The sequence below is a fragment of the Erythrolamprus reginae genome, chromosome 7 (genome assembly GCF_031021105.1).
Source record: "Erythrolamprus reginae isolate rEryReg1 chromosome 7, rEryReg1.hap1, whole genome shotgun sequence".
In the NCBI taxonomy this organism is placed as follows: Eukaryota; Metazoa; Chordata; class Lepidosauria; order Squamata; family Dipsadidae; genus Erythrolamprus; species Erythrolamprus reginae.
Window position 1 is genome coordinate 36,499,864 of NC_091956.1, and position 21,969 is coordinate 36,521,832.

Below are 21,969 nucleotides of genomic sequence, written 5' to 3' on the forward strand. Positions count from 1 at the left end.
AGAGAAGCATTAGTAATCTCCTGGACCCAGCTCCGTGTCACCTCCCTGCTGGCCGAGACCAGCCAGAAGAGACACGGGTACAGCAAACAGGTGGTGGAACTCACAGCTCCAATGGCCTTGTCTACTTCATCAAGTGTCACCAGATCAAACTCACCCCAAACAGATGGACTAAGACGGTCTCCTGTCACCTCAACTGACTCATTGTCAGCCGACTCTGTACTCCAATTGGAGTCAAAGTCAGTCCGGATATGAGTGATTTTATCTGCGAAAAATTGATTAAAAGCCTCGGCACTACCCTGCAAGAGCTCCCCAACTCCCCCCTGATTAAGAAGGGAGTGAGTCACCCTGAACAGGGCAGCCAGGCAGGATTCCATAGATGCAATCAGGCCAACATTATATGCTTGTCTTGTCGACCTGATCGCCACTTTGTAAATCTTAATATGAGCTTTTACAAGTGTTCAGTCAGATTCAGATCTGGTCTTCCTCCAATGCTTCTCTAGACATCTCTTCTGGCATTTCATTCCCCGGAGCTCCTCAGTGAACGAAGGAGACCTCTAGGGTGTTTTGCCAGAGAGAGGTCGCAAAGGTGCAATTTGGTCTAGAGCCAAAGAAGGATTTTCTTGGCTAATTGCCACTCCCCTCACTTCCCTGGGGTCGTGGCTGGTGCCACACCTGAAACCCGGCTGGGCACATTTCTGAGAGAGGAAATCCTCCCTCTGTGCCCAGCCAGGTCTCAGTCACACATGCCAGGTCTGCCTCCTCCTCCAGGAGTAAATCCTGGATTAGGGGAGCTTTATTTAAAGCAGACCTGGCATTGAGCAGCAACAGCCTGAGCCCAGGGTCTGGATTTCACTTGTCACCAGTTCTCTGGGTTTTGTCCATGGGGCCGGAACAAGGAACTGCTTTCAAGCAGTGGTCCCTTCTTCCCCGCGAACAGCCTACCCCATTACTTTGGATGATGTTGTTTGCACTGAAAATAAACCTCCCCTCCCCCGCCTACCTCACACAGACCTTCAGGACACCGCCCTTTCTCTCACCAGCTGGGGCTTTCTCGTTTAGAGGTAATGAGGGGAACTAATTACTATCAATGCAGTAAACCAGGCCATCAAGCATCTGAATGCGTGGCCCCAGTCCCCATCTCTCTCCCAAGAGCCAAATCTCGCTCAGTGGCAAGGAGAAAACCTGGAAGAGCCTCAGAGCCAGGTTGAGAGACTTTCCAAGCAACAGAGCTGTTCCCTCCTGAGGATCCTCCTGAAGGCAAAGAAGCCATTCCTTCAGACCCAGCCCAGAATGGAATGAGGAACCCGGTGGAGAAGACGGCCCAATGGTGAGTGAAACCATCCCCCCATTCCTCTTTAAGGTGAAGATTAAAGTAATCACCACAGAAGAGGAGGGTGAAGTACAGGCCCTGATTGACACGGGATGCTCAAGATGCCTTATCAGCAAAGCAGTGGTGCAAAGATTAAGAATCCAAACCAGACCTTTAGCCAACCCCATCCATTTCCAGCAAGTGGATGGTTCCCTTGTAGGCAGAGCTCCTGCCACACTCTGACAGAACTAGTTGAATTGCAAATAGGCTGACATCATGAGCTCCTGCAATTCATAGTCACCCCCAGTATATCAGAAGCAATCATATTGTGGTTGGCCTGGTTGGACTAATGGACCCCCACTATCAAGTGGGAGGATGGATATCACAAGCTTGTCCTCCACATATGACCTACCCCTCCCACAGAGACTGGCAGGAGGGATCCCTTTCCTGGGTGAGAGCAGATGGCCCATTAGTAGCAGCTACGATGAAGGAGAAAGTAACACTACCTGGCCTCCAAAAAGTACCCCTCGAATACAGAGACTTGGAAAAGGTTTTCACTGAGGAAGATTGCAATGAACTGCCCCCTCACAGATCAACAGACTGTGCAATATAATTTGAACCAAGGGCAACTCTCCCAAAACCTAGTATGTATGCAATGTCATCAAGGGAATTGGAAGAGCTGAGAAAGTGCATAGACACCAACCTGAGGAGGGAATTCATTCAACCTGCCAATTCCAGGACAGTAGCCCCAGTTTTCTTTTAACAGAAGAAGGACGGAGGGATCCATCTAGTAATCGATTTCCGAAATTTAAACTGCTTGTGCATGCAAAACACTTATCCCCTCCCCCTTATGAAGGACTTATTCAAGCCAAGAGGAAAATATTCACCAAACTGGATTTGAGACAGGCTTATTTAAAAAAAAAAATTTTTTTTATTAAATTATATACATATTAAAAACACAAAAACAGAGCATTGTATTGTCCATTTGTAAGTATAACTGTAAGATGTCTGTTATATGACAGTACAACATATATCCCCTTCCCTCCCCCCTCCCCCACTGTTTCTTCTACAATTTGTGTTGTTGTATATTCGCAGTCAATCGTATCAGCGTAATTATACACATCTTATTAATAGTAATAATGATAATAATACAAGTAAAAAGAATCTATCAGCAAATAAATAAAGTGTTGGATTTGGATTATATTTGTATTTGTAAATATTTGGATTATATTTGTATTTTCTTTTGCTTTTTATTTTGTACAGCTATTCTTTTTTCAGTTTTTGACCCAGTTATAAAAATTTTTCCATGTGTCTTTATCTCGTATTTGTTTATTGTTTTTAAGTTTTTGTGTTAGTGTTTCATATTCTGCACAATCGAGTATTTTTTTAATGATGTCTCTTTCCGTTGGTACATCTTCTTTCTTCCAATTTTGTGCTATAGTAATCCTGATTGCCGTAATTAAGTGTTGTATTAAATGGTACTCTTCTTTTTTGATTTTCATATCTATGATACCTAGTAGGAAGATCTCTGGTTTGAGTTGTAGTTTAACTTTGGTAATTTCATGTATCCATTTTCCCAGACAAGACGGAGTGGCTGTGGGTTTTGCCTCCCAAGGACAATTCTATCTGTCCGTCCATTACCCTGGGGGGGGAATTATTGACCACCTCAGAGAGGGTCCGCAACTTGGGCGTCCTCCTCGATCCACAGCTCACATTAGAAAAACACCTTTCAGCTGTGGCGAGGGGGGCGTTTGCCCAGGTTTGCCTGGTGCGCCAGTTGCGGCCCTATTTGGACCGGGAGTCATTGCTCACAGTCACTCATGCCCTCATCACCTCGAGGCTCGACTACTGTAACGCTCTCTACATGGGGCTACCTTTGAAAAGTGTTCGGAAACTTCAGATCGTGCAGAATGCTGCTGCGAGAGCAATTATGGGCTTCTCCAAGTATGCCCATATCACTCCAACACTCCGCAGTCTGCATTGGCTGCCGATCAGTTTCCGGTCACAATTCAAAGTGTTGGTTATGACCTTCATGGCACCGGACCAGAATATCTTCGGGACCGCCTCCTGCCGCACGAATCCCAGCGACCGGTTAGGTTCCACAGAGTTGGCCTTCTCCGGGTCCCGTCGACTAAACAATGTCGTCTGGCAGGACCCAGGGGAAGAGCCTTCTCTGTGGGGGCCCCGACCCTCTGGAACCAGCTCCCCCCTGAGATTAGGATTGCCCCCACCCTCCCTGCCTTTTGTAAACTCCTTAAGACCCACCTTTGCCGTCAGGCATGGGGGAACTAAAACACCTCCCCCTTGCCCATGTTGTTTTGTTGATTGATTGACTGTGTGCCTGTTTTTTATATATACTGTTTTTTATGAGATTATTAATTTAAATTGGAACTGGATGGGTGGGCATTGGATTTGGTATTGTGTACTGTACTGTTTTTTATTATTGTTGTGAGCCGCCCCGAGTTTGCGGAGAGGGGCGGCATATAAATCCAATAAACCTAAAGCTAAACCTAAACCTTCTGATTTTATTCCATATTTTTTTAATTTTTGGATAAGTTCACCACATGTGAAAAAACGTTCCGTTGGTGTTAGAGCATCTCCAACAAGTTGGTTTTAATTTAGGATAAATTTGGGCTACTCTTGATGGTGATATATGCCACCTGTAGAACATTTTTATGATGTTTTCTTTGTATGCTGTTGATTTGGTTATTTTCAATTTTTTTCCATACTGCCTCCCATTGATCAATGTATATGTTATGACCGATGTTTCTTGCCCAGCTAGTCATATTCCCTTTCACCAGTTCTACTTCCATTTCATAATGTATTAAGAAGTTATATATTTTTGTTATACATTTTTTTTCTCCTCATAGTATCAATATATCAAAGTCTGTGTCTTTTTCTTGTATCCCTACGTTTTTTAAAATCATTTTGCCATTTTGAATATATTAACGTATAAGGCCACCATTCAATTTTGATGTTTTGTTCTAATAAACGTTCTCTTGTTTTAATATTCCCTTCTGCATCTAGTATTTGATTGTAGGTTACCATTTTTTAAAATTGTGTTGTGTTAGGATGTGTCAAGGCTTCCATGCTGGAATACCATCTGGGAATTTTTATGTAATGTTCTTTTTTTATTTTTAGCCATGTTGCTAACAGGGAGTCTCTAATCAAATGATTTTTGAAATATGTTGGGATTTTTTTGTTTTGGTTCCAAAGCATATTATGCCAACCGGTTAGCATGTCGTGGCCTTCCAATGTTAGTAATCTTTCATGTTTAATTTCTATCCAGTCTTTGATCCAAAGAAGATTGGCTGTTTGATAATAAAATTTAAAATCTGGTAGAACCAATCCTCCTTGTTTAGTTTTATCTTGCAGCCATTTCATTCTTATTTTAGGTTTTTTATTATTCCATACAAATTTGGAGATTATTTTGTTTAATTTGGAAAAAAATTGGTAATCTAATTTTATAGGTATCGTTTGGAAGAGATAGAGGAATTTTGGCAAAATTGTCATTTTTATTGTTGCTATTCTTCCTAATAAAGAAATTTGAAGTTTATTCCAATCAGTTAATTGCTTCTCTGTTTTTTTCAATAATGCCTCATAATTATTTTCTTTAATTGTACTACATTTCTTTGTTAATGTAATACCTAGGTATTTAACCTTTTTGGCGATTTTAATTTCCAACATATCTTCTAATTTCTTCCCTTGTTCCTTATTCATATTTTTTGTTATAATTTTAGTTTTTTGCATGTTTATTCTTAATCCTGCTATATTACCATATTCCTTTACCACCTCCGTTATATGTTTTCCTGATTCCATCAGGTTTTCTAATATAAAAACTAGGTCGTCTGCATATGCCTGCAATTTAAATTCTTGTTTCTTAATTTTCAGACCTTATATTTTTGGGTTTGCCCTAATCTGATTTAACATTGTCTCGGTGGATAAAATATACAATAATGGACATCCCTGTCGGACCCCTTTTTCAATTTGGAATTGCTCGGTTATATCCCCATTAATTGTGATTCTTGCCTATTGTTTTTGGTAGGTAGATTGATTCAATCATTGTAGTAAATTTAGGGCCCGAATTTCATTTGTTTTATCAGTTCTTTCATAAATTCCCAATTCAAATTATCAAACGCTTTTTGAGCGTCTAGAAAAATAAGGGCCATTTGTTTTTCCAGATGTTTCATAAAATTCTAGTATGTCCAAAATTGTCCTTGTGTTGTTTCTAATAAATCTACCTGGTAGGAAGCCATTTTGGTCGATGTGTATTCTGTTGTTTAAGATTGGTTTTAGTCTATTTGCCATAATACTCATAAATATTTTGTAATCTACGTTCAGTAGGGATATGTGTCTATACAGTGGTCCCTCGAGTTTCGCGATCTCGATCTTCGTGAAACGCTATATCGCGATTTTTCAGCAATTGCTACCATCTCGTTTTTCGCGAACGCTATATCGCGATTAAAAAAAATTTTTTAAAAAAAAAATACGTGCTTGGCGGCGCGGAACTAAAAGCACTATCTGAGCATGCGCGATCTTTTTTTTTTTTTTTTTTTTTAAATGGCCGCGCATGCGCAGATGGTGGGGCGACGGCAGTTCGGAGGCTGGCAATGGTTACTTTCCATGCCGGCCACCCCCCCCCGCAGCGCCTCCGGGCTCCTCGGCGCTACAACCCGCCCGCCAGATTCGCCCCTCTCCCCGATTCGCCCCGTTTTTTTGCCCTGTCCAAGTTGCTGGCTCTCAGTGAGAAGTCTTCATTTTGTGTTTGCAAACTTATTTTTTTAACGGGGGGGTTTGTCCTAGCCAAGTTGCTGGCTCTCAGTGAGAAGTCTTCATTTTGTGATTGCAAACTTATTTTTTTAACGGGGGGTTTGTCCTAGCCAAGTTGCTGGCTCTCAGTGAGAAGTCTTCATTTTGTGATTGCAAACTTATTTTTTTAACGGGGGGTTTGTCCTAGCCAAGTTGCTGGCTCTCAGTGAGAAGTCTTCATTTTGTGTTTGCAAACTTATTTTTTTAACGGGGGGGTTTGTCCTAGCCAAGTTGCTGGCTCTCAGTGAGAAGTCTTCATTTTGTGATTGCAAACTTATTTTTTTAACGGGGGGGTTTGTCCTAGCCAAGTTGCTGGCTCTCAGTGAGAAGTCTTCATTTTGTGATTGCAAACTTATTTTTTTAACGGGGGGGTTTGTCCTAGCCAAGTTGCTGGCTCTCAGTGAGAAGTCTTCATTTTGTGTTTGCAAACTTATTTTTTTAACGGGGGGGTTTGTCCTAGCCAAGTTGCTGGCTCTCAGTGAGAAGTCTTCATTTTGTGATTGCAAACTTATTTTTTTAACGGGGGGTTTGTCCTTGCCAAGTTGCTGGATCTCAGTGAGGACAGTTTTAGTTTGTGATTTCCAATTTAGTTTTTAAGCAGCTTTTTTGGGCTGGCCAAGTTGCTGGACCTCAGTGAGGACAGTTTTAGTTTGTGATTTCCAATTTAGTTTTTAAGCAGCTTTTTTGGGCTGGCCAAGTTGCTGGACCTCAGTGAGGACAGTTTTAGTTTGTGATTTCCAATTTAGTTTTTAAGCAGCTTTTTTGGTCTGGCCAAGTTGCTGGACCTCAGTGAGGACAGTTTTAGTTTGTGATTTCCAATTTAGTTTTTAAGCAGCTTTTTTGGGCTGGCCAAGTTGCTGGACCTCAGTGAGGACAGTTTTAGTTTGTGATTTCCAATTTAGTTTTTAAGCAGCTTTTTTGGTCTGGCCAAGTTGCTGGACCTCAGTGAGGACAGTTTTAGTTTGTGATTTCCAATTTAGTTTTTAAGCAGCTTTTTTGGTCTGGCCAAGTTGCTGGACCTCAGTGAGGACAGTTTTAGTTTGTGATTTCCAATTTAGTTTTTAAGCAGCTTTTTTGGTCTGGCCAAGTTGCTGGACCTCAGTGAGGACAGTTTTAGTTTGTGATTTCCAATTTAGTTTTTAAGCAGCTTTTTTGGTCTGGCCAAGTTGCTGGACCTCAGTGAGGACAGTTTTAGTTTGTGATTTCCAATTTAGTTTTTAAGCAGCTTTTTTGGGCTGGCCAAGTTGCTGGACCTCAGTGAGGACAGTTTTTTAGTTTTTAAGCAGCTTTTTTGGGCTGGCCAAGTTGCTGGACCTCAGTGAGGACAGTTTTAGTTTGTGATTTCCAATTTAGTTTTTAAGCAGCTTTTTTGGTCTGGCCAAGTTGCTGGACCTCAGTGAGGACAGTTTTAGTTTGTGATTTCCAATTTAGTTTTTAAGCAGCTTTTTTGGTCTGGCCAAGTTGCTGGACCTCAGTGAGGACAGTTTTAGTTTGTGATTTCCAATTTAGTTTTTAAGCAGCTTTTTTGGGCTGGCCAAGTTGCTGGACCTCAGTGAGGACAGTTTTAGTTTGTGATTTCCAATTTAGTTTTTAAGCAGCTTTTTTGGTCTGGCCAAGTTGCTGGACCTCAGTGAGGACAGTTTTAGTTTGTGATTTCCAATTTAGTTTTTAAGCAGCTTTTTTGGTCTGGCCAAGTTGCTGGACCTCAGTGAGGACAGTTTTAGTTTGTGATTTCCAATTTAGTTTTTAAGCAGCTTTTTTGGTCTGGCCAAGTTGCTGGACCTCAGTGAGGACAGTTTTAGTTTGTGATTTCCAATTTAGTTTTTAAGCAGCTTTTTTGGGCTGGCCAAGTTGCTGGACCTCAGTGAGGACAGTTTTAGTTTGTGATTTCCAATTTAGTTTTTAAGCAGCTTTTTTGGGCTGGCCAAGTTGCTGGACCTCAGTGAGGACAGTTTTAGTTTGTGATTTCCAATTTAGTTTTTAAGCAGCTTTTTTGGTCTGGCCAAGTTGCTGGACCTCAGTGAGGACAGTTTTAGTTTGTGATTTCCAATTTAGTTTTTAAGCAGCTTTTTTGGTCTGGCCAAGTTGCTGGACCTCAGTGAGGACAGTTTTAGTTTGTGATTTCCAATTTAGTTTTTAAGCAGCTTTTTTGGTCTGGCCAAGTTGCTGGACCTCAGTGAGGACAGTTTTAGTTTGTGATTTCCAATTTAGTTTTTAAGCAGCTTTTTTGGGCTGGCCAAGTTGCTGGACCTCAGTGAGGACAGTTTTAGTTTGTGATTTCCAATTTAGTTTTTAAGCAGCTTTTTTGGTCTGGCCAAGTTGCTGGACCTCAGTGAGGACAGTTTTAGTTTGTGATTTCCAATTTAGTTTTTAAGCAGCTTTTTTGGGCTGGCCAAGTTGCTGGACCTCAGTGAGGACAGTTTTAGTTTGTGATTTCCAATTTAGTTTTTAAGCAGCTTTTTTGGTCTGGCCAAGTTGCTGGACCTCAGTGAGGACAGTTTTAGTTTGTGATTTCCAATTTAGTTTTTAAGCAGCTTTTTTGGTCTGGCCAAGTTGCTGGACCTCAGTGAGGACAGTTTTAGTTTGTGATTTCCAATTTAGTTTTTAAGCAGCTTTTTTGGTCTGGCCAAGTTGCTGGACCTCAGTGAGGACAGTTTTAGTTTGTGATTTCCAATTTAGTTTTTAAGCAGCTTTTTTGGGCTGGCCAAGTTGCTGGACCTCAGTGAGGACAGTTTTAGTTTGTGATTTCCAATTTAGTTTTTAAGCAGCTTTTTTGGTCTGGCCAAGTTGCTGGACCTCAGTGAGGACAGTTTTAGTTTGTGATTTCCAATTTAGTTTTTAAGCAGCTTTTTTGGTCTGGCCAAGTTGCTGGACCTCAGTGAGGACAGTTTTAGTTTGTGATTTCCAATTTAGTTTTTAAGCAGCTTTTTTGGTCTGGCCAAGTTGCTGGACCTCAGTGAGGACAGTTTTAGTTTGTGATTTCCAATTTAGTTTTTAAGCAGCTTTTTTGGTCTGGCCAATTTGCTGGACCTCAGTGAGGACAGTTTTAGTTTGTGATTTCCAATTTAGTTTTTAAGCAGCTTTTTTGGTCTGGCCAAGTTGCTGGACCTCAGTGAGGACAGTTTTAGTTTGTGATTTCCAATTTAGTTTTTAAGCAGCTTTTTTGGTCTGGCCAAGTTGCTGGACCTCAGTGAGGACAGTTTTAGTTTGTGATTTCCAATTTAGTTTTTAAGCAGCTTTTTTGGTCTGGCCAAGTTGCTGGACCTCAGTGAGGACAGTTTTAGTTTGTGATTTCCAATTTAGTTTTTAAGCAGCTTTTTTGGTCTGGCCAAGTTGCTGGACCTCAGTGAGGACAGTTTTAGTTTGTGATTTCCAATTTAGTTTTTAAGCAGCTTTTTTGGGCTGGCCAAGTTGCTGGACCTCAGTGAGGACAGTTTTAGTTTGTGATTTCCAATTTAGTTTTTAAGCAGCTTTTTTGGTCTGGCCAAGTTGCTGGACCTCAGTGAGGACAGTTTTAGTTTGTGATTTCCAATTTAGTTTTTAAGCAATGACAGAATAAAAACCCCCAGCCCTCACCTGTGTTTGAATTTCATTCATTCACTCAGTCAGTCATTCATTCATTCTTCTCTATGCCACTCAGTCCCAACACTTTCAACCCACAAATTACCATTTCCCATCCCCTTAATGTACTGTACTGTACCTCCACCTGTACCTGTACCTGTACTGTACACATTTAATAACACACTTAGTCATCCTGATAGAAATAATAAAAATATTTATTTACTGTACATTTTTTTGGGGGGGGGGTGTAAGCATAACTAGGATAAATCGGGATCTTCTTCTATCACCATGTCTACAATGGACGCTGCAGGTGATGGTGTGACAGACCTCGCGGTTTTCGTGACAAACATAGTTATGGGCAGTTGTTGGCGCTTTTTCTTTTCCTTGGCTAACATGGCTCTGTATGGTGCAATGGTGTTGTCAAGGGAGGCCTTAAATTGTAAAGAGCGAGTCATGTGGGGATCCCAAAGTTCCACCATGCGTTGGAGATTTGCAGCAGCTCTGTTCACTTCTGCAAGCCGCTCAAGCGTTAGGCCAACATCTTCTTCTTCCTCAGCTTCTTCAGCTCCCTCCTCTTCTTCACTCGCTGACCTGGTCAGCTCCTCCAGATCTTTGTCTGTCAGCGGTAGGCCATGCTCATCAAGCAAACCATTGACTTCCTCTGGTGTCATGTCAACGAAGCCTTCTCCACCCACTGCCTGTGCCAGCTTCACAGAGTTCTGGACTGCAGCATCTTGAATTTCTTCGGGAGCAAATCCCCTGTGAGCATGCACCACTTCTGGCCACAATTTCTTCCAGCAGGCATTCATTGTCTGTGTCTTCATATCTGTCAAGGCACTCTGAATGTTCTTCAGACAAGATGCAATTGTGTACTGACGCCAGTAGGCCTTCAATGTGAAGTTTTGATCAGCTTCCATTGCTTCCACAATGCTTGCAAGAGAATTGTGCGTGTACAGTGCCTTAAATGCGCGGATAACACCTTGATCCATCGGCTGGATAAGCGATGTGGTGTTTGGTGGCAAGAATTCGACTTGCACCCCATCACGTTCATGTTCCAGGTGATCATGGCCTCCAGCATTGTCCATTAGGAGAAGCACTTTGAAATCAAGTCCTTTGCCAGCCAAATACACCTGCACCTGTGGGATGAAGCACTGGTGAAACCAGTCCCGCGTGAGGGGTTTTGTAATCCATGCTTTAGGATTATGCATCCAGTACACTGGCAATGAATTCTTGTTTCTGTTCTTGAGGGCTCTTGGATTTCGTGACTTATAGATTAGCCCTGGCTTCATTAAAAAGCCTGCTGCATTCCCGCACATGATCAAAGTCACTTGATCTTTCATGGCCTTAAAGCCAGGGGCTTTGGCTTCATCTTGCATCAAGAAAGTCCTTGAAGGCATCCTCTTCCAGAACAGGCCTGTTTCGTCCATGTTGAACACCTGTTCTGGAAGGTAGCCCCCTTCTGCAATTAGGTCTTTAAACGTGCGCTGGACAAAGTTTTCTGCTGCACCTGTATCTGCTGAGGCAGCTTCTCCGTGCAATGACACACTCTTCAGGCCATAGCGCCGTTGAAATTTATCGAACCACCCTTTGCTTGCTGTGAATGTGGCTGGGGCTGAGGCTGAAGAAGCAGAAGATGTTGACGGCTGGGGGTCTTCAGGGTCATCAGCGCCTTCACCTACAGAGAATGACAGGAAAGGGAGAGAGAAGTGACTTGAATGAAAGCATACAGTCCTTCCCTCCATCCCTCCCCCTCTCCTTTCTCCCCTCCCCCCTCCTTTATCTCCTTCTTTCCATCCTTCCCTCCCCTCCCTCCCCCCCTCCTTTCTCTCCCCCCTTCCCTTCCCTCCCCCCCTCCTTTATCTCCTTCTTTCCATCCTTCCCCCCTCCTTTCTCTCCCTCCTTTCTCTCCCCCCTTCCCTCCCTCCCTCCCTCCTTTATCTCCTTCTTTCCATCCTTCCCTCCCCTCCCTCCCCCCCTCCTTTCTTTCCCCCTTCCCTCCCCCCCCTCCTTTATCTCCTTCTTTCCATCCTTCCCCCCTCCTTTCTCTCCCTCCTTTCTCTCCCCCCTTCCCTCCCTCCCTCCTTTATCTCCTTCTTTCCATCCTTCCCCCCTCCTTTCTCTCCCTCCTTTCTCTCCCCCCTTCCCTCCCCCCCTCCTTTATCTCCTTCTTTCCATCCTTCCCCCCTCCTTTCTCTCCCCCCTTCCCTCCCTCCCTCCTTTATCTCCTTCTTTCCATCCTTCCCTCCCCTCCCTTCCCCCCCTCCCTTCCCCCCTCCTTTCTCTCCCTCCTTTCTCTCCCCCCTTCCCTCCCTCCTTTATCTCCTTCTTTCCATCCTTCCCTCCCCTCCCTCCCCCCCCCTCCTTTCTCTCCCCCCCCTCCTTCCTTTAAAAACACTTAAATATAAAAAACACCAGCCCTTACCTGGGTCTCCCCCATCTGCATCTTCAAGACGGTTGTACAATTGCTGCGCCTTGGTTCGGATAGTGTTCGTATCCAAAGCAATGCTTTTTTTTCTGCAGTCTTCTACCCACACAGACAAAGCAGCTTCCATCTTCATAAGCCGTTTGTTTCTAGGCGTCACCATTCTTTTTGCAGCCTTGTTGAATGATATCAGAGAAGTTTGCCTTATCTTCTTCTCATCTTTCTTAATGTATCGCACAGTCGATTCGTTGATCCCATAATGGCGACCAACCTCTACATTAGACTGTCCCCGCTTTCAGCATGTCCAACAGTTCAATCTTCTCCTTGATTGTCAGCATTTTCCGGGTCTTTTTAGCATCGCTGCCTCCACTAAGCATGGAACGTTTAGGTGCCATCTTCAGAGAAGTCTTCACAAACACCTCCAAGACACAGATCCAAGAAACAGATCCCAGACACAGATCCAAAACACAGATGCAACACACAGCAACACCAAGACAGAGATGCAAGAAACGACTCGAAGAAACGGCTCGAAGAAACGGCTCGAAGAAACGGCTGCAAAAGTTGCAAAACTTTCAAAGCAAAGCACTCTGAGCAAACAACACTGATTGGCCGAGATTTCTGCCCATCAGCAATCTCAACGCTGATTGGCTGAAAATTTGCTGTATCACCATTACCGGGCAAACTGATTGCAATGGCAAAGCTGATTGGCCGAGATTTCGGCCAACCAGCAATGCTACACGTCAGTTTGTGTGACGTCATCAAGGCAGGGCCAAAAAAGGAAAAAAAAACCCGTTAAAAAAATAAGTTTGCAATCACAAAATGAAGACTTCTCACTGAGATCCAGCAACTTGGCAAGCCCAAAAAAAGCTGCTTAAAAACTAAATTGGAAATCACAAACTAAAACTGTCCTCACTGAGGTCCAGCAACTTGGCAAGCCCAAAAAAGCTGCTTAAAAACTAAATTGGAAATCACAAACTAAAACTGTCCTCACTGAGGTCCAGCAACTTGGCCAGCCCAAAAAAGCTGCTTAAAAACTAAATTGGAAATCACAAACTAAAACTGTCCTCACTGAGGTCCAGCAACTTGGCCAGACCAAAAAAGCTGCTTAAAAACTAAATTGGAAATCACAAACTAAAACTGTCCTCACTGAGGTCCCAGCAACTTGGCCAGCCCAAAAAAGCTGCTTAAAAACTAAATTGGAAATCACAAACTAAAACTGTCCTCACTGAGGTCCAGCAACTTGGCCAGCCCAAAAAAGCTGCTTAAAAACTAAATTGGAAATCACAAACTAAAACTGTCCTCACTGAGGTCCAGCAACTTGGCCAGCCCAAAAAAGCTGCTTAAAAACTAAATTGGAAATCACAAACTAAAACTGTCCTCACTGAGGTCCAGCAACTTGGCCAGCCCAAAAAAGCTGCTTAAAAACTAAATTGGAAATCACAAACTAAAACTGTCCTCACTGAGGTCCAGCAACTTGGCCAGACCAAAAAAGCTGCTTAAAAACTAAATTGGAAATCACAAACTAAAACTGTCCTCACTGAGGTCCAGCAACTTGGCCAGACCAAAAAAAGCTGCTTAAAAACTAAATTGGAAATCACAAACTAAAACTGTCCTCACTGAGGTCCAGCAACTTGGCCAGACCAAAAAAGCTGCTTAAAAACTAAATTGGAAATCACAAACTAAAACTGTCCTCACTGAGGTCCAGCAACTTGGCCAGCCCAAAAAAGCTGCTTAAAAACTAAATTGGAAATCACAAACTAAAACTGTCCTCACTGAGGTCCAGCAACTTGGCCAGACCAAAAAAGCTGCTTAAAAACTAAATTGGAAATCACAAACTAAAACTGTCCTCACTGAGGTCCAGCAACTTGGCCAGACCAAAAAAGCTGCTTAAAAACTAAATTGGAAATCACAAACTAAAACTGTCCTCACTGAGGTCCAGCAACTTGGCCAGACCAAAAAAGCTGCTTAAAAACTAAATTGGAAATCACAAACTAAAACTGTCCTCACTGAGGTCCAGCAACTTGGCCAGACCAAAAAAGCTGCTTAAAAACTAAATTGGAAATCACAAACTAAAACTGTCCTCACTGAGGTCCAGCAACTTGGCCAGACCAAAAAAGCTGCTTAAAAACTAAATTGGAAATCACAAACTAAAACTGTCCTCACTGAGGTCCAGCAACTTGGCCAGACCAAAAAAGCTGCTTAAAAACTAAATTGGAAATCACAAACTAAAACTGTCCTCACTGAGGTCCAGCAACTTGGCCAGACCAAAAAAGCTGCTTAAAAACTAAATTGGAAATCACAAACTAAAACTGTCCTCACTGAGGTCCAGCAACTTGGCCAGACCAAAAAAGCTGCTTAAAAACTAAATTGGAAATCACAAACTAAAACTGTCCTCACTGAGGTCCAGCAACTTGGCCAGCCCAAAAAAGCTGCTTAAAAACTAAATTGGAAATCACAAACTAAAACTGTCCTCACTGAGGTCCAGCAACTTGGCCAGACCAAAAAAGCTGCTTAAAAACTAAATTGGAAATCACAAACTAAAACTGTCCTCACTGAGGTCCAGCAACTTGGCCAGACCAAAAAAGCTGCTTAAAAACTAAATTGGAAATCACAAACTAAAACTGTCCTCACTGAGGTCCAGCAACTTGGCCAGACCAAAAAAGCTGCTTAAAAACTAAATTGGAAATCACAAACTAAAACTGTCCTCACTGAGGTCCAGCAACTTGGCCAGACCAAAAAAGCTGCTTAAAAACTAAATTGGAAATCACAAACTAAAACTGTCCTCACTGAGGTCCAGCAACTTGGCCAGACCAAAAAAGCTGCTTAAAAACTAAATTGGAAATCACAAACTAAAACTGTCCTCACTGAGGTCCAGCAACTTGGCCAGACCAAAAAAGCTGCTTAAAAACTAAATTGGAAATCACAAACTAAAACTGTCCTCACTGAGGTCCAGCAACTTGGCCAGACCAAAAAAGCTGCTTAAAAACTAAATTGGAAATCACAAACTAAAACTGTCCTCACTGAGGTCCAGCAACTTGGCCAGACCAAAAAAGCTGCTTAAAAACTAAATTGGAAATCACAAACTAAAACTGTCCTCACTGAGGTCCAGCAACTTGGCCAGACCAAAAAAGCTGCTTAAAAACTAAATTGGAAATCACAAACTAAAACTGTCCTCACTGAGGTCCAGCAACTTGGCCAGACCAAAAAAGCTGCTTAAAAACTAAATTGGAAATCACAAACTAAAACTGTCCTCACTGAGGTCCAGCAACTTGGCCAGACCAAAAAAGCTGCTTAAAAACTAAATTGGAAATCACAAACTAAAACTGTCCTCACTGAGGTCCAGCAACTTGGCCAGACCAAAAAAGCTGCTTAAAAACTAAATTGGAAATCACAAACTAAAACTGTCCTCACTGAGGTCCAGCAACTTGGCCAGACCAAAAAAGCTGCTTAAAAACTAAATTGGAAATCACAAACTAAAACTGTCCTCACTGAGGTCCAGCAACTTGGCCAGACCAAAAAAGCTGCTTAAAAACTAAATTGGAAATCACAAACTAAAACTGTCCTCACTGAGGTCCAGCAACTTGGCCAGACCAAAAAAGCTGCTTAAAAACTAAATTGGAAATCACAAACTAAAACTGTCCTCACTGAGGTCCAGCAACTTGGCCAGACCAAAAAAGCTGCTTAAAAACTAAATTGGAAATCACAAACTAAAACTGTCCCTCACTGAGGTCCAGCAACTTGGCCAGCCCAAAAAAGCTGCTTAAAAACTAAATTGGAAATCACAAACTAAAACTGTCCTCACTGAGGTCCAGCAACTTGGCCAGCCCAAAAAAGCTGCTTAAAAACTAAATTGGAAATCACAAACTAAAACTGTCCTCACTGAGGTCCAGCAACTTGGCCAGACCAAAAAAGCTGCTTAAAAACTAAATTGGAAATCACAAACTAAAACTGTCCTCACTGAGGTCCAGCAACTTGGCCAGACCAAAAAAGCTGCTTAAAAACTAAATTGGAAATCACAAACTAAAACTGTCCTCACTGAGGTCCAGCAACTTGGCCAGCCCAAAAAAGCTGCTTAAAAACTAAATTGGAAATCACAAACTAAAACTGTCCTCACTGAGGTCCAGCAACTTGGCCAGACCAAAAAAGCTGCTTAAAAACTAAATTGGAAATCACAAACTAAAACTGTCCTCACTGAGGTCCAGCAACTTGGCCAGCCCAAAAAAGCTGCTTAAAAACTAAATTGGAAATCACAAACTAAAACTGTCCTCACTGAGGTCCAGCAACTTGGCCAGACCAAAAAAGCTGCTTAAAAACTAAATTGGAAATCACAAACTAAAACTGTCCTCACTGAGATCCAGCAACTTGGCTAGGACAAACACCCCGTTAAAAAAATAAGTTTGCAATCACAAAATGAAGACTTCTCACTGAGAGCCAGCAACTTGGCTAGGACAAACCCCCCCGTTAAAAAAATAAGTTTGCAAACACAAAATGAAGACTTCTCACTGAGAGCCAGCAACTTGGCTAGGACAAACCCCCCGTTAAAAAAATAAGTTTGCAATCACAAAATGAAGACTTCTCACTGAGAGCCAGCAACTTGGCTAGGACAAACCCCCCCGTTAAAAAAATAAGTTTGCAATCACAAAATGAAGACTTCTCACTGAGAGCCAGCAACTTGGCTAGGACAAACCCCCCGTTAAAAAAATAAGTTTGCAATCACAAAATGAAGACTTCTCACTGAGAGCCAGCAACTTGGCTAGGACAAACCCCCCCGTTAAAAAAATAAGTTTGCAAACACAAAATGAAGACTTCTCACTGAGAGCCAGCAACTTGGACAGGGCAAAAAAACGGGGCGAATCGGGGAGAGGGGCGAATCTGGCGGGCGGGTTGTAGCGCCGAGGAGCCCGGAGGCGCTGCGGGGGGGGGGGTGGCCGGCATGGAAAGTAACCATTGCCAGCCTCCGAACTGCCGTCGCCCCACCATCTGCGCATGCGCGGCCATTTTTTTTTTAAAAAAAAGATCGCGCATGCTCAGATAGTGCTTTTACTTCCGCGCCGCCACTTCGCGAAAAATCGATTATCGCGAGGGATCCTGGAACGGAACCCTCGCGATAATCGAGGGACCACTGTAGTTCTGTATTTTGTGTTTTTCGGTCTCACTTTTTGGTATTAAGCTCATTGTTGCTTCTGTCCAGGATTTAGGGATTAGTCCTTTTTCTAATACCTCATTGTATACAATTAATAGAAGTTGTCCTAACATAGTATTAAATTCTTTATAGAATTTACTTGGGATGCCGTCGGGCCCTGGTGATTTGTTGTTTTTCTGATTCATTATTGCATCTTCTAGTTCTATCATAGTAATTTCCTTATTTAGTATTCTTCTGTCCATATCCACTAATTCTCCTATATCCGTTTTTGTTATATGTTTTTTGATCTTCTGTTGGTTTGACTTCTTTTTTATATAGTTCTTTAAAGTAGCTGATAACAATTTGTTTTTTTGCTTCTATTGTGGCTTGTTTGTTTCCTTTGTCGTCTTCTAAAAATTGTATATATCATTATTCTTTTTTAAGTTTATAGCCTAGCCATATACCAGGTTTGTTAGCATTTTCAAAATAGTTTTGCTTGGCCATTTTTTTTTTCCCAAATATTTTTATTAATTTTCTTTAAAATGACAAACAAACTTACAAACATTTAACATACAATGTAGGGATGTATCATCCCTGCTCTTCTCAAAAGTATAATTGCAGATACAGAAAAAGGAATACACAATTGAATATCTAATTCAATGCTACTAATACAAAAAATATCTAGTAAAAAAATTTAATGTCATATAAAAATTTCTAATTAATTTCAAGTCAAGAAAAATCTTTAGAAAAAACAAATTTCTATTCTATCTATGTAAACTAAATCTAATATAAATCTTAATAAGGAAAAATCATCTAAAATATCTATACTTTTTGCTACTCTTCTTTCTTTATTTTTTTATTCTTATCTATCCATTCATAAACATTGTTCCATGTTGCGTAAAATTTGGTTTCTTCCTGTTCATTCAAGCGTCTTGTCATCATGTCCATTTCCGCGCAGTCTAATATTTTTGCAATAACTCCCTCTTCTTTGGGGATATCTTCCCCTTTCCAGTTTTGCGCGTATATAATCCTTGCCGCTGTAAAAATATGTATAATCAAGTACAAAATTTCTTTTTTATAATTTTGGTTAGTAATTCCTAGCAAACAAAACTCCGGGGTGAAATCTATTTTCTGCTTTGTAATTTCTTTTGTCATTTTTTCTATCATTTTCCAATACATTTTAGCTTTATTACATGTCCACCATTGATGGTAATAGGATCCTATTTCTTTCTTACATTTCCAGCACAGAGGTGATGTCTTTGGGAACATTTTTGCTAATCTACTTGGTGGGAGATGCCATCTATAAAACATTTTAATTTGGTTCTCTTTCAAAGAAACTGATTTTGTCATTCTCCAGTTACACATCCAAACTTTCTCCCATGTATCTAAATCAATTTCTTTACCTATGTTTCTACACCAATGTATCATACTATCTTTTAATGTTAATTCAATATTCTTGTGGGTAATCAAATATTTATATATTTTTCCAATTACTCTGTTATGGTTTTTAGTGATTAACTCACTTAACAGGTTTTTACTTTTGTTAAATATGTAGAGTGTACTATCTTTCTGATATCTGGATCTAATCTGTGCATAATGCCACCAATCAATTTGTATCCCTTCATCTTGTAATTTAATTCTAGATTTTAATTTCATTTGATTGTTTAACAAGTCTTTATATCTTATATTTCTTGTGTCATTAATGGAATTTGGATGTATTATTGCGTCCAAGGGGGTAACCCAATCTGGAGTTGTTAAAAAGTGGTTTTTCTTTATGTCTTTCCAGACATCAAATAAGTATTTTCTCAGCGTGTGTCTTTTAAAGTAAGAATGGTTTTTATCTTTATCGTACCACACAAATGCATGCCAGCCAAGCATGAGGTCATGTCCTTCTAATATTGATGTTCTCATGTCCTCTAAAGTTATCCAATTTTTAATCCATGTTAAAGCGGCTGCCTGATAATATAATTTCCAATTTGGGAGTGCAAAACCCCCCCTCTCTTTTATGTCTTCTAACATATTTATCTTAATTCTTGCCTTTTTCCCTTGCCATAAAAATTTTTTAACCACATTTGTTAAGTTTTTAAAAAAGTTGGCCCCTGGATTAATTGGGATCACTTGAAATAAAAATAATACCTTAGGGTAAGATATTCATCTTGATCGTAGCAATTCTTCCCAAAAATGATATTTTTAAATTGTTCCATATTTCTAGATCCTTTTTAATTTCATTAATTAATTTTATATAATTATCATTTTTTAATGTTATTGTTTTGGCTGTTAGCCATATTCCCAAATATTTTACTTTTTTAACTATTTGCATTCCAGTAATACATTCTAGATTGCTTTCTTGTATTTTACTCATGTTTTTAGTTATAATTTTTGTTTTATTTTTATTTATTTTCAAACCTGCCACCTTACCATATTGTTCTATTGTTTGGATTAATCTTGGTGCTGTGACTAACGGATCTTCCATTATAAAAGTCAAGTCATCTGCAAAGGCCTGGACTTTGTATATCTCTTTTCTAACTGTTAAACCTTTTATCTTTGAGTCTGATCTTATTTTTATTAAGAGTGCTTCTAAATCATAATGAAAAGAAGAGGTGATATGGGACATCCTTGCCGCACTCTTGCTTGGCCATTTTTAATTTAAATGCTATTTCATCTTGTGTTATTAGATTTATTTTGTTTTTAAGTTTATCTTTTTCTTCTTTTAATTCCTCATTTAATATGTCTTTTTGCATATCTAATTCTATTTGTTTAATTTTTGTTTGATAGTCTTTTAGCTGTTGAGTTTTAATTTTCTTTAATTTAACTGAATGTGATATTGTCATTCCTCTTATATATGCTTTCGTGGTGTCCCATAAATTTGGTATCAATGTTTCTTCGTTCCAATTGTTTTGGGGGGAAAAGTTTAATTTCTTTTCTTTGTGCTCAATATATTCTTTTTCTTTGAGGAGTGTCTGATTTAAAGACCATTTGAAAAAATCTTTTTTAGGTTCTTTTATTTTAATTATAATTGGGTGATGGTCTGCCCATATATTGGGTCCAATTTCGGCTTCTTCTATAAAATTATCAAAAACATTATCTCCCCAAGCCTTGTCAATCCTTGACCACGATTTTTGAGGTGGTGAGAAAAAAGTGTAGTCCATTTCTTTTGTGTGTCTTTCTCTCCATAAGTCTAAAAGTTTGAGTTCTTTCACCATTTCAAAAAAGTTATTTAGTAAGATTTTCCTTTCTTGGGTCTTTTTGTTAGCTGTTTTGTAGTCTTTTTGTGTGTTGTGTATTGCGTTGAAGTCTCCTATAATACACATATTTTTTCCTCCTGACTGTGTTATTTGATCTGATACTTTTTGATAAAATTCTGTCTGGTTTGTATTTGGGGCATAAATCACCATCAAGACTGCTGTTTTATGTCTAATTTTAATTTTCACAAATTCTTATTATTATTGTTTTTTGCTGCCACTCTTGTTGTTACTCTTTCTTCCTTTCTTGATCTATTATTTTTCTCTTTTTCGTCGTTTGATTGCCTTTCTTCTCTCTCTTCCTGTCTGGTCTGAGATCTCACTTTGGAACCGCTTTCATTATCTCCTTCTAGATGTTGAAATATAAAGTTATCCGTTTTTTCAAATGAGTCTACCTTGATTTTTTCCCCTTTCCAGGTTATCAGCAGTCCCTCTGGTATTAACCACCTAAATGGCATCTCTCTTCTCATCAATTTTGCCATTAGGTAATGGAAATCCCTACGTCTCTCTCTGATTCTTTTTGGTACTTGTTTTAGTGTGATTATCTCTTTGTCGTTACACATTATCTGTTCATTTCTCTACATCTGTAGATTTTTTTGGTAAAGCATATGTGTACCTCTCTCGGGACTTCTGGGGGCGGGGCGAAGCCGTTGCAACGTGCAGAATAGGGGCTCCTGATCTGCATTCGAAATTTTCTGTTTTGTAACCGTGATAACGGTGACAGTTCCTCACGGTCAAGAGAGCTAACCTGAGGGGAAGTCTTGAGTGGTGGGTGATTGTGCAAACACCCCCAGCAAGAGACACAATCCCCGTGACCAGACGGAGAAAAAAGCTGAGGTTCTCCATCAGCCCAAAGGCCCAGCACGCCGAGCGAAACATCGGGGAAGTCAAAAAAGAGCAAGCAGTAGTATCAGTGAGCGTGGCAAATACAGCTATAGAAACATAGAAACATAGAAGACTGACGGCAGAAAAAGACCCCATGGTCCATCTAGTCTGCCCTTTTACTATTTCCTGTATTTTATCTTACAATGGATATATGTTTATCCAAGGCATGTTTAAATTCGGTTACTGTGGATTTACCAACCACGTCTGCTGGAAGTTTGTTCCAAGGATCTACTACTCTTTCAGTAAAATAATACTTTCTCATGTTGCCTTTGATCTTTCCCCCAACTAACTTCAGATTGTGTCCCCTTGTTCTTGTGTTCACTTTCCTGTTAAAAACACTTCCCTCCTGAACCCTATTTAACCCTTTAACATATTTAAATGTTTCGATCATGTCCCTCCTTTTCCTTCTGTCTTCCAGACTATACAGATTGAGTTCATTAAGTCTTTCCTGATACGTTTTATACTTCAGACCTTCCACCATTCTTGTAGCCTGTTTTTGGACCCGTTCAATTTTGTCAATATCTTTTTGTAGGTGAGGTCTCCAGAACTGAACACAGTACTCCAAATGTGGTCTCACCAGCGCTCTATATAAGGGGATCACAATCTCCCTCTTCCTGCT

The 21,969-nt window shown here is 40.6% G+C and overlaps 1 protein-coding gene across 1 annotated transcript; it reads right to left on the minus strand.

Annotated features, from left to right (window-relative positions):
- Positions 1-9,905: 9,905 nt before the first annotated feature.
- Positions 9,906-12,384, minus strand: LOC139169918 (tigger transposable element-derived protein 1-like). The gene is made up of 2 exons (XM_070756594.1): positions 12,102-12,384; positions 9,906-11,354 (listed from the first exon to the last, which is right to left on the minus strand). The coding sequence occupies exons 1-2, from the start codon at positions 12,262-12,264 to the stop codon at positions 9,937-9,939; spliced, it is 1,581 nt and encodes a 526-aa protein (XP_070612695.1). The 5' UTR covers positions 12,265-12,384; the 3' UTR covers positions 9,906-9,936.
- Positions 12,385-21,969: the final 9,585 nt, after the last annotated feature.

What these genes read in the sequence shown, in the direction of transcription:
- LOC139169918 (XM_070756594.1), bottom strand. Translation starts at nt 12,264, where the DNA reads ATGGTGACGCCTAGAAACAAACGGCTTATGAAGATGGAAGCTGCTTTG. An exon ending in TGCAGATGGGGGAGACCCAG is followed by an intron (nt 11,355 to 12,101) that starts GTAAGGGCTGGT and finishes CATTCTCTGTAG; the next exon opens with GTGAAGGCGCTGATGACCCT.